This window comes from Clupea harengus, chromosome 1 (genome assembly GCF_900700415.2).
Source record: "Clupea harengus chromosome 1, Ch_v2.0.2, whole genome shotgun sequence".
Lineage (NCBI taxonomy): Eukaryota > Metazoa > Chordata > Actinopteri > Clupeiformes > Clupeidae > Clupea > Clupea harengus.
This window is the reverse complement of record NC_045152.1, coordinates 3,133,153-3,146,443: the sequence shown is the minus strand read 5'-3', so window position 1 is coordinate 3,146,443 and position 13,291 is coordinate 3,133,153. Positions and strand designations below refer to the sequence as shown.

General features: G+C 41.9%; 1 protein-coding gene across 1 annotated transcript; it reads right to left on the bottom strand.

Moving 5' to 3' along the window:
* Positions 1 to 249: 249 nt before the first annotated feature.
* On the bottom strand, positions 250 to 2,812 carry eif1 (eukaryotic translation initiation factor 1). The gene is made up of 4 exons (XM_012814426.3): positions 2,613 to 2,812; positions 1,363 to 1,526; positions 1,148 to 1,249; positions 250 to 978 (listed from the first exon to the last, which is right to left on the bottom strand). The coding sequence occupies exons 1-4, from the start codon at positions 2,641 to 2,643 to the stop codon at positions 934 to 936; spliced, it is 342 nt and encodes a 113-aa protein (XP_012669880.1). The 5' UTR covers positions 2,644 to 2,812; the 3' UTR covers positions 250 to 933.
* Positions 2,813 to 13,291: the final 10,479 nt, after the last annotated feature.

The following is a 13,291-nucleotide window of genomic DNA, read 5'->3' as shown; positions in this document are numbered from 1 at the left end:
AGTGAACTCTGTTCAGTTATTACTCGGAAGACAATAGTTCCCTGCTCTTCGATTTCTTCACACACCTTTATCCTGGAGGTCAACGATGTTTGTGGTCTTCCACACCCTAAACAACTCGAGTTTCATATAAAGTTCAACAAAGGGACTTACAAACCCTGTACAACATGCCAACCAACATGTGAAGACCCTACACACTACGCTACTTCCGGACTTAACACCCAAGTTGTAAAGTACCACCTGAAATCACTGCAATTTTTATGGGATTGTTTATTCCAACCAAAAAACTTACAAGCTTAGAAAATGATGCATATACCTTTAAATCAAATACGTTTTAGTTAAGAGTAGAGAGTCAAGATGTGGACTGGCCGTATGTGGAGGTGTGGAAGGAAACTCTACATAGCATGTACCAACGAGACGGGCCATGGCCACATCCCAAAGACAGCACTATCATTTAGTGGGTATATTCAACACAGACAAGCTACCATACCAGGTCCTCCCCCAAGCCCCACCATCAGAAGAACACCAAGAGGTGGCGTCATAACGTTTTATTGTAACGGGTTGTACAAAACAAAGAGAGTTACATGAAACTGTGCCTTGAGAACGGCACAAGGTTTACTAAAATTAGAAAAAAGGGGGGAGGGGGAGTTAAAATTAAAAAGAAAATAATTAAAAAAGAAATGAAAAAAAAAAAAAAGGTCACCACTCGTCCCGTATCATTTGTGAAGCCGTCTGTCCGTGTGTGCATTGATGGACCGACCCGGTCGAGGGGGCCACACAGCTTAATAAGAGTCTCATTTTGGAGGTAATGATCATCAACATCAGCTACAGGGCCGCAGATGGATGCAGCATAGGGTTAAACATCAGAGCCAGGACCCGGAGAAAGGGGGCGGGACAGGAGGGAGGAGGAGAGCGAGGGGAGGGTCACAGCAGCTTCTAGAATCCGTGGACCTTGAGCTGCTCCTCTTTCGCCAGGCCAATCTGTTGGGGGGAGGGTGGTTAGACAAAGGGCACTTTCAGTCTGCAGGATCAAAAGGGCTGACCAGTGAAAACAGCTTTACGATCAGATGTTTACCAAAGAGCGGAGTGCTTGTGAAATTGGTGTGTGTGGGAGTGAAGGGACAGTCCCTTGTTGCAGTAGGAAGCTTACCTCGGTCAAAAACTGGCAAATGTTCTTACGCTGGTCACCTTGCAGCTGGATCACCTCACCATACTCTGGATGCTCAATCACAGTCCCATTGCAGGCAAATTTCTGTAGAGAAAACAAAGTTCCATTTTACAAAGAGAAACAATCCATCTACACTAAGGATCGAAGACTTGTTACACTATCTAGGGTTGCTAAACAAAAACAGGATGGCCACGCACCCTCTTGAAGGCCTTGACTAGCTTCTTCTTGTCATAGTCATCGGCTATGCCCTGGACTGTGGTCAGCGTCTTCCTTCCGTTGCGCTGCTGGATTCTTATGTGGATGTACTCCTCAGTCCCTGATGGGAGCCGGTCATCACCCTTAGATGCATCAGCAAAGGGGTCTGGGGAAAAGGGAAAATTAAATGTATTAAACATGTATATATGAAATAATTATATCCTACATAAAATACAATGCATTTTCAATCAACCTTATTCTCAAAGGGTTTGCCAGGGCGGTACCAGGAACACGGAAGTTGTCGACAAAAATATTACTGGTTACGGCTCCAATTGTCGCAATCGAAAGAGCAGAGTAAGCGACATGAGGGTTTTCAAATCACGCGAAGGAAACGTGCAACTCGTGCAAACCTTGGCTGTTATCTCTAAAAACAAAATGGCTAAATCAGCTAGGTTTGTTTGTTGGGTAGGTGAACGTTAAGCGCTTCCGCTAGCACAAAAAAAATGGACTGCCCAAGGCAAAGCGAAGGCCGAGTTACATTTTAACAGTCAGAACGTCCGGGTGTAATGTTACCGTAATCCCGTTAACATGGGACCAGTTATAGCTGCCCCTTCCCAACTCAAGCTATATTTTTAGGACGGCTTCACAAACATCACATAGAAATCTAAGAATAGATACAGGTCGGTGATTCAGGGGCCGCAGATGGGCCCGTGAATCAGCGTGCAAGCCAGGTGAAGTAATTTGCGGACGGGGTACGAAGCATTAGCTAGCAAGCTACTGCATGCATCATCCAGGCACAGCAGCTAACGTTAGCCAGCTGCCAGCCGACGTATGTTAGCCTTCTAATTACCAATATAAGCAAGACAGTGACCCTACCAACAAGACGCCCACTGCTTCATTAGCACATTCTGGATACAAACAGTAATATAATGGCAGGCTAGCTGACCTCCAGTCTGAAGGCCTAAATTATTCAGCTAGGATACGTTAACTAACGTTACCGACTGACGTTGGTTTATTAGCATAGGTTAGCAACACAACAATAAAATGTAGTAATCGACACGTCCACAAAACGTGACAGTTATAAATACATGAAATATGTCTTTGAAATCTATGAAACGAAGAATTCAAACTTTAGGATAAAGATGTTTACATTGGCCAGCGATCGAATTCTTAGCTGGCTAGGCCTGACTAGGCAATCCTTACGCCCTTCCCCCACCCCACAACTATTGTTAGTTAATTCTGTTTTTCTTACCAAAAGTATTGAGGTTCTGGATAGCGGACATACGATAAGATTCTCCTTCCTTTCGGATGACAACTGGGTGTCGAGCAATTGATTCTCTTTGAATAAATGTACTAGTTTTCTGCTTTCCTTCACCCGCAGGGTTATGTACCAGTTATTCACTGCTCTCAAAATGGCGATTGCTCAGTTGCTGAAGAAGAAAACAGCTATTTATAGCCCCTCCCCGTGTGAAGGACGATGACGTTATTTGTTGTACGCCACACCCGTCATCTTACGCAATCATTACCGGAAAAGTGAGGACTAATCGAATATCGTGGAAAAGTTCATTTTTTTTCCCGTAATTTCATTTAAAAAAGTGACACCTTCATATATTCTACAATCATTACACATAAAGTGCCATGCTTCAAGCCTTTCTTGTTTTAATCTTGATGATTATGGCTTACGGCTCATGGAAATCAAAAATCTAGTATCCCAAAATATTACAATAAAGAATTTAAAATACAGAAATGTCAACCTGAAAACACCTCTAATCAGCTAATTAACTCAAAATGCTGTCCTGAGCCTGTCCCATTCCTAGTGTCAAGCCACTCCTGAACCAGAGACAACGTCAGAAGCGTCTTACATGAGTGAAGAAGAAATTTTGCATTTCATTTGGAAATCAAGGTCCCAGAGTCTTGATGAAGAGTGGAGAGGCACAAAATCCAAGTTGCTTGAAGTCCAGTGTGAAGTTTCCACAGTCAATGATGATTTGGGGTGCCATGTCATCTGCTGGTGTTGGTCCACTGTGTTTTATCAAGTCCAGAGTCAATGCAGCCATCTACCAGGAGATTACCAGGAGCACTTCATTTTTCCGTCTGTTTACAAGCTTTATGGAGATGCTGATTTCCTTTTCCAGCAGGACTTGGCACTTGCCCACAGTGCCATAACGACTGGTTACTGGTTTTCTGCCAATGGTATTACTGTGCTGGATTTGCCATAGAATCTATGGGCTATTGTCAAGAGGAAAATGAGATCCAGCCGACCCAACGATACAGACGAGCTGAGGGCCGCTATCAAAGCAACCTGGGCTTCCATTAAAATCTCAGCAGTGCCACAGGCTGATTGCCTCCTTGTCACGCCGCATTGATGCAGTCATTTGTTGTGTAACGATTCGAGAATATATGAAGGTGTCACTTTTTGAATTAAATCACGGGAAAAAATGAACTTTTCCACAATATTTCAAATTTTTGAGATGCACCTGTATATGGCATTTTCGGGATATAACTACACCAAGGCGACTAGCTAGCTATCTGGTTTAGTGTTAAGGTTAACCTTCAAAGGCTTAAAGGACCAGTATGGGATTCATTTACTGTACTAAATCATAAAATGACCATTTCATCAGAGATTAAACAAACATGCTAAACTGAAATACTGGCTTCTCAGACAACAATGCTACAGCCAGTATATTCTCAGTAAATTCTGTTCCCGGGCAGAATGTCTGTTTGTGTTTTGGCCTGTGTGATTCCGTCCACTGCCAATTTCTCCAGTATCATTCTGACACACAGCGTGCAACCGCCATGGAAGTAAGCAAACAAACTGGACCAACAGAGATAATGTTTGATTCTACCCAACCGAAAAAACCTCTGCATCCTTCTTAAAGGCTGCATGACTTGAAACGTAGTAAAATGTGGGTAAATTGTGTGTGTGGGTAAAATGTGGGTAAAATGTGGATGCATGTGAAAAATGGAGACAGCTAAGAGCCAAGAAGGAGGGATGCCGAGTTGGCTCATTTTCTCCTGAATAGGTAAGTAGTGAGCTTCAACTAAGGTTAGCTAACCTCAACTAATTTATCAGGGCTACTAGTAGGGATGGGCTTCATGGATTCATAGGAATTCATACTCCCAACTGCATAGAATAATAATTACACGTCCATTAGACTGCTGTGCAGTGAGAGTGAGAGATTTCCCTGTTCACACAGTGCGTCTCACTATGTCTTTTATGCAACTATGATGACTAAGATGCCCACCTTCAGTGCTCAGGTGGGCTATCTCCCGGGCCTTTCTGTGTGGAGTTTGCATGTTCTCCTCGTGTTCACAAGGGGTTTCCTCCACTAAGAACCCCAACAGAAAAACATGCATGAAAAACAGGACACATGTCCATCCCTGACCAAAGATGGACAGTTCACTTCACTTGGTCCCCGGGCGCTTCAAGCTGCCCACTGCTCCTGGGGGGTCCTGGAGGAGGGACGTTCCAGGATGGGAAAAGGCAGAGAATAAATTCACCGCGACCTCAGGCCTGCGTCTGTGTGTGTGTCCTGTGTCGCCTACATATATTCACGTGTGTGTTCCAGTGTGTCGTGTGTGCCATTAAAACCTGACAAATTATTACAAATTATGTTTCAATATTCAGCATCACTGAACAACCTCTTATCTCGAGGTGAACCAGGCCTGTTTACGAAATGCCTCGCAAATGTAAAATATCATTGTACGTCTTGACTTGTATATAATAATAATAATTATTATTTATTTTATTTGAAACGCACTCTTCATTCAGAAGAATCTCAGAGTGCCAACATATATGCAGAGGTGTAAAAAGTACTGAAATGTTGTACTCAAGTAAAAGTACAATTACTTTGATGAAATTTTACTTAAGTACAAGTAAAATTACCCATCTAAAAATCTACTCAAGTAAAAGTAAAAAGTAGTTCATTTAAAATGTACTTTAAGTAAAAGTTACTTAGTTACTTTCAACAACTTGATGGGGGCCGCTCCTATATAGTGCAAAAAAGGACAAGGGGTCATAAATCCAATACAAAAACTAGTTATTTTTTATTAAAGGAGAATCTTTAGAAATATAAGTGCAATGACATTAAACATGTCAAACATTAAACATGTCAACACAACATTTAAGAACTTTTGGGAGGACATGTCAAGACATGACAGCTAAAATAAAAAGTTAAAATACCGCTGCCCCACTTAAACTTTGGTTACTTTACTTGTGTCCACCTTTAGAGCATTAGTCTACAAACTTCTTGTTGAGTTTGAGCAGCAGCTGATTTTCAAGATGAGTAGAGTTCATCCGGGCTAGCTTTGCATTGAACAGCAATCCAGCACAGCTGAAGAGTCGCTCGCAGGCGGCCGAGGCAGGTAGGCCAGTATTGAGTTTCAGGGACAGTTTTTTGATATTCTGAAAGGCGTTCAGCAGATCCATATTGACTGAGACACAGGCTAGGTACCCTTCTAACTCCCCTGTACCTTCTGACCTTCTGGACTTCATTGAGGAAAATAAATCATCTTCATCTGATGAATGTTGTCCAACTTGCTCCAGCCTCCAACATCCGGTCAAGGTGTTGTCTGACATAGACTAGACCTGTAGAATGACAAACAACATTTCTGACAATTAAGTATTGAGCTGCCATCAAGATTCAAGAGTGCATCATAACACAGAAATAGCTATAAATAGCTACTTGAGATGACAGACCTACAGTATACAGAATTATAGCATTATTTTCTATTTCTACATGCATCACAATTCATAATCCTCAATTCTTGCTAACCGGGACCCCTTAGCATGAACATGAAAGACGTGCACGTTGCAAAGCCACCACTTATCGTTATCAATATCTGACTAAACATCGTGATAAATTGCAGATAACGACATACACATTGACTTGTCCAACTGTCTGAAAACGATGGTGTGCGCATTCACATTGTTCTGTTTCAAGGCATGGGAGGCAGCCAAATGATTAGCCTAATATCAGTTTATGTGGTGTATTTCATTGCTGATGACTGATCTGCAGTTTTTAACACAATATGAGAGACTGAACATAATAATTCTATGACCTGAAACGAATGGAAGACAGGAATGGTATTATTAGTCTATTGGATGACCGCTGTCGACGTTAGCATACTCAGGTCGGTTGCAAGTGCTAGCCAAAATTAGGCTACTACCTACAAGTGCCATGAAACGCATATTTTGCTTAATGGAGCAAAGCTAACTAAATGACAAAAACGCTGTCTGAACTACTAATGGAAAGGGACAAATACTGTACTTACCAACACATGCTTGCGCGGATTTGAAGATGAATTTGTATAAGCAGAAAGTTCTGACTGACGGATTAGGCACAGTTTACACAGCATATAGCTGTAGCCTCTGGCAAACTGCTTGCTGAGATGTGGCCACTGGTTTTCTTCATCTTCTTTAATTTCAACTGGCGGAAAGTTCGGTGCTTCAGCTTGTTGGTGGTCCGCACTATCATCTTCCTCCATATCTATCTCTCGTGACTCGGCACCGTACTGGCGCCTTGCATCGACTCCATCATCCACTCTATGCAGCATCCACCACTGCAGTGAGCATTGTGGTGCGCGATTCCTGCCTTGAACTATGTTTTTTTTTTTTTTACTCAGTAACGGATGTCATTTCCAATGTAGCGAAGTACAATACTTCAGTCAAAATCTACTTAAGTAAAAGTAAAATTACCGATTTAAAAAACTACTTAAAAATTACAAAGTACACAAAAAAACTACTCAATTACAGTAACGTGAGTAAAAGTAATTCGTTACTTTACACCTCTGCATATATGTATGGTGATAGCTCACAGATTTCAAATTACTGACCTCACAGATTTCAGTCATGATAACTTGACAGGTAAGCAGGACTAGCTCTCTCTCTTTTCTCTGTTGTTCTTCCTCTAGATCCTCTGCCTCTTGTACCACTGGGACCTGTACTCTCTCCTCCTCCTCCTCTCTGCTCCTGTCTCTAGCTCATTTTCTCTGCCCTCTGCCTCTCGTATCAGCGGCACCTGACCAGCCCTCACTGGCTTCACTTGACACAGGTGAGGGCACTTCATAACTGAGATCTCATAACTTGCCATTGTCAAAGTTAAATGATCAGCTCATCTTGGTCCTTTGTGTAGGTATAGTGTCCTCAACCTGGCAACCTGGTGTGTGTGTGTGCGTGGCGGCGGCGGTTAGTGAGAGTTTCAAGTGATATAGGAAAAATATGCATCCAGGGGTCGGGGGTGTGGAGGCGGCGGTTAATGAGAGTTTCAAGTGATATAGGCAAAGTATGCGTCCAGGGGACGGGGGCGTGGCGACGGCGGTGATAAAAATGTACGTGTTGCCCCTTTTTTCCAGGGCAGAGCAACTGCCCTTCGAAATCCCCTGTGCACGTCCCTGGTAAGGCCTCCATTTAGGCTACTCCGTCCACTGGTTATGTAACCTGTGTAGCAGCTGAAGGCCCGAGTTGAAGTGGGGGTGTTTTTGCAGATTAGGAGAGTCAATGTCATAAGCCTTTTGCCTACCTAATGGACCCAAATATAGCATTTGGCAAGTGCCAGGCTAAAACAGAGACTGTGGTCTAAACTACAGGTTAGTAAATCAGTGTCCTGCTAGGTCTGAAATAAACTAACCTAACAAGAATGAGTTTGCTATAGGCATATTGCATAGACAGCCATCTAACTGGTGAAATACATATGCCAATTAATCAGTATATTTGAAGAGAAGACACATCATTATTTTGAATGGGGACATTTGGGGAAGCTTAAATCACCACTGGTACACTACTAGCAGACACGTAAACAGTAACAGTATCTCATTCAGCAAGTATCAGTATAACTTGCAAGTATATTTAACTTACGTCATGCCTGTTGATGCAATATCATGGGGGATATAGTTATCTCTTATGTTGAGGGTACAACTAAAATTAGATTACTTCTTCAACAGCTAAATTTAAATCACAACATAAATGACCCGGGAATAGAGACAAGGCAGAGGGAACAAAGCCAGTGAGGGAACTGTGAGAGACACTGAATCTACATAAATTACTGCTGAATACACAAGAAGTGTGTTTCATGGAAGGCCATCTCTTTAAATGTGTGTGTGTGTGTGTGTGTGTGTGTGTGTGTGTGTGTGTGTGTGTGTGTGTGTGTGTGTGTGTGTGTTCCACCGCCATACAGCAGGTTTTTGGAAAACAGTACACTTTGGACCAAGGTACTACAGCTGTATAAGCAAAGTATTTCACTTCACCCAGTAGAAACACGTTGCTTGCAAAGCTGAAAAGGGACATTTATTTCAAATGTCCTGGTTTTCAAGAACCTTGTGGAATCTTTAGAACAAATAGAAATCTGATTGGCAACCAACAATTATTGCAGGTAGGTAATCATGTGCTATAGGTTTCAAAGTGAGGCTGAGTGCTGTTGGATAATGATTTAGCTGCAATAAAATGTTACTAATTATGAGAATTTGATTTGACTTTTGTTGCATGGTTAAGTTGTTGAATGTAGGTTTACTTTTCTGAATGTTTTAACTCAAGCATAGCCTGAGGTCAGACGTAAACTCACGGTAATGCAATTTCTTTCATGACACTGCAAAAACAATCAACAAATGAAATGTGCCAAGTCTCTTGCTCCTCTTCCTGAACAGGAGCCCATAGCACCGCGGTAGTGGGAACATTGCATGGCATTGCTACTGGCGTTATTGAGCCAAACGTTTGTCAAGGTGTGGTTGAGATATCAACTCTTGAAAGCAATGTTGAGGTTATGACAGCTAGAAGGGTAGTTGGATCAAGCTCTATGGAAAATTGACTGAATACTGGCATTGCTACTGTTGCAGCTGAAGTCAACATTGCCCAGGGTGTGGTACAGGTATCAACCCGTGAAGCTACTGCTAAGGTTCGGTAGGGAAGCTTGTTTATTTTAAAAGGGAAAGTTCATATGTTCTCCTTCAGTTAAACAATGTATGACAATGCATATGACTTATGCTAAGGTGATACATTTCACAGTAACAATATGCCTAATCACCTCATACCATGATACTTGGTTGTGTAATTGCAGTTACAAAAGTTTGAATTAGTTTCTCCACTATGTGGTATCTTGTGCTACTAAAGATGTTTGATGTACAGTATGTTTGACTCATTTTCCCAGAATGCATGTAACATGTCACTTCCTGTTGATAGTTGGATGAATGACTGGATGCCCGCATGAGGTCAAGTTTAGCTAGTATTAAGCTACTAGGTGAAGACGATACAAGCTGAAATATTTTCTCATGCTCTCTAAAGAACTGCAAGCTGTATATCCCTCTTAGTCCACAAGCAGGCAAAAGTGGTATGTTACGTTTTGTTTGGTTATTATTTTAATAACATTTAAGATTGTTCTTGTGTGTATGAATGTATGATTGATTGCTGTATGTCTTTTATTCATTTCTGTATAGTTCTACGGTGTATTGGTGTCTGTTTGTCAGCGCAATAAAGAACATCAGTGTTAAAGAACCTGGACCTTGGATGTGTGACTAAGGGCGGCATAAGTTGTTTAATATAATATTGTCGGTTTAATTGATCAAATCAAGTCATCACTTACTATAAAAAAAAGAAAATGTGTTCCAAAGATCAAACTAAGAATGATGAATGTCTTTCAGTGCATTCTGGGTAGGATTAAGGCTATAAATGGCGACAATGAAAATTGAGGTCCATCACAATTGCAAAGGTTTATGAGAGTTGTAGACTTGCTGACGAGCAAAATCAAAATTATAAATGGTTGCACTGACGGAAATGGGCTGCCTTGTCAGACACTGTAAGTGGGCCTATGCACAACACAAACTGAACATCGGGAACTAGCCTACCTCCTCCTCCTACCTCCTCGGTTGTCGAAGTATCAATCTCTATCACAAACATCGGATGTTTGGTACTAAAAATATATACATATATACAGCTCCAGCCCAGCTTACTTGTACAGCAGTGGCATTCTCCTCTCTTTCAATGAGGTGAAATGATCTATGACACGATCATAGAACTGACCTCTGGCCTTGAGTGTCTGAATGGCCGAAGACTCCATAGATATTTTGCATGAACTAGAACACTTCTCCTGACCACAAGTGTTCTGAAGATGTGCTCTAACCCTCTTTAAGCAGAAGAAGGACCTTTCTGCTGAGGTGTTGGTGACTGGTATTATCAGAAGGAGCTGACGTTTGTGTGCTTTTTTTTCTGGCAGTATTGTCAACAGGTCATCTTTTATATACACTGCAACCTGGTGACTTGTGGAAAGATGCATCATCATAAAAGACAGTTTATGATCAGTTGGTTTCGCAACTTCTGCTGAACAAAGAACGGCTACATACATTTAGTTTATGGGCATAGCAATGAATGAAATACGCGTGAGGACACTTGGTTTTCACAAGGACCTGAACCCCTCCTCTTTGTCCACTCATGCAGCTTGCCCCACCGTATGTCTGAAAAAGGAGTTTGGCAGCGGGATTATACAACTCATTCATTAGAACGGTGGTGATAGCCTCTGCATCTCGCTACCCACTCTCGCTACCCACTGACCTCACTTTGTACCATATCAGCGATGCAAGACATTAGTTCAGTTTTGGATGGTACTGGACATTCCTGTGAACACCGTCGATGTTTGTAAATGGGAAGCAAGCTCTTGATCAAACTCTGCCATGGCATTTACTAGCTCAATTAAATTTCCCCTGTTCGGACTAAACTAAGAGCAGATTCTTCATGCCCACAAAATGCCAGTTCTTGCTTTCCCAAGTACAACACCATACTGGTTAGCCTCTTCATTATCTCACGATTTTTTGCTACCTGGCTATTGTGCTTTTGGGCACTTATGGCAACTGCTTGATCGAGGGCCTGGTCAATCCTTATGTGGCATGAGCTGTAAGGGGAAACCCCACAGCTCTACCTGAATAGCCAGACTACGCCACCCTGGGAATTTCACCCAGAGAATATTAAACTAGAGTCTCAATTAGGCACACCAGCCTTTAAAACCCACAGGTTCAAACACACCACACAGGAGTCGTGAATCCCATAATCGTCTGTTTATTAGAGAAAACTTGAATATGACGACAAATATGCTTGCCAAGGAAGAGGTGGACCTAGAAAGACTTGAGACGGGTTAGTCAAAAGTAGAAAATGTTTATTACCATATGTTTACCTCAATCAGGGCCCAGACAGACAGCACTGTCATAACACACTACTGGCAAACACTTTAGGGAGGGGAATGACTCACAATTAATGAAAACGAAAGCTATAGCAGGCAGGGGCTTACCTAAGGGGGAGGCAGGCTAACTGTGAGGTGTACTCCAGGGCTCACACCAACCTTGCGGGAACAAGCACACACACACACACACGCACACCACACGAAAAGTGACCAGAGTGACACAGCAACCACACTGGATTAGTGATAAGATATTAGCATGCACTGACGCACACACACACACGCACGCACGCACGCACGCACGCACGCACGCACGCACGCACGCACACACACACACACACACACACACACACACACACACACACACACACACACACACACACACACACAAACAATTGAAATATACGATTCTCCATGATCCACCTGCCTATACAAATAGAAATATGGTATAGATTGGCAACCAACAATTATTGCTGGTAGGTAATCATGTGCTATACTGCACACTGAGGTTTCAAGGTGAGGCTGAGTGCTGTTGGATAATGATTAAGCTGCAATAAAATGTTACTAATTATGCAAGAGTTTGAGTTTCCTTTTTTTACTGCTAGTTTGTTGAATGGTTTTGTGTTATAGGTTTATTTTGCTGAATGTTTTAACTGAATGAGGACCTAGCCTGAGGTCAGGCGTATACTCATCATGGTAATACAATTAATTTCACTAAACTGCAAAAAGGATCAACATCCTGAAATGTACCAATGAACCCGTCTTTGCCCATTATACAATGACACAACACACATTTCTTTATGTAGTAGAGTGTTAGCTCTGATGACACTATGAACCTGTCTTTGCCCATTATACAATGACACAACACACGTTTCTTTATGTAGTAGAGTGTTTGCTCTGATGACACTCTGAACCCGTCTTTGCCCATTATACAATGACACAACACACATTTCTTTATGTAGTAGAGTGTTAGCTCTGATGACACTATTGCAGGTTGATCTGCGATGATGCGGCATCTAGTTAAACAATGCAACCGTGTACTCCGTTCAATCTGAAGTCATTCATTTGTGTAAACATGTGTGCAATTTCACTTCTCTAAAATATTAAGGAAAGCCTACATGATGATATTGGATACTGTTGTTTAACTGCTTTCAGGGATTGGGTTTTATTGATTGTACGACCTATGGCACAGGCAAAAATAGCAATATTCACAAAATGAAACAGACAACATTAAGCCTACATTAACAACTGCTGTACATATACTCTAAGCATCACTTGAAGGTTTTGTGTGTATTTGTTGAATATGTGGGCCTGTTACATGAAGCAGTTCTTAATCAAATGTTAATTCAAATTTAAGGTTAAGAGCTAAAAAAATTAGAAAAGCGTTCATCACATCGAAATGTCAAGTCAAACAAAAAAAGTACAAAATGTGTGCCCACTTATTAAATGTATGCTCTCACTGGCTTTGAATAAAACAATACACTAAATCAGGGGTTTTCAACCAAGGGTCCGTGGCCCCCTGGTGGTCCGCGGCGGCATTGCAGGGGGTCCGCGACATAAGCATATGTTGATCAGTTCACCATTGACTTTTTTTATTTTCATAAAATACCTGGGCCCGTCGACAAATTTATGTCTGAATAGCTAAGTCGCATTGCCAAAATACTGATGTAGACCCATATTCAGCAAAGAAATTACACTGACAAGTATTCTAGGCAGAATATGTGTGCAGGGGGAGGGGGCGTGGTGGCGGCGGCGGTTACAAACATGAAAAAGA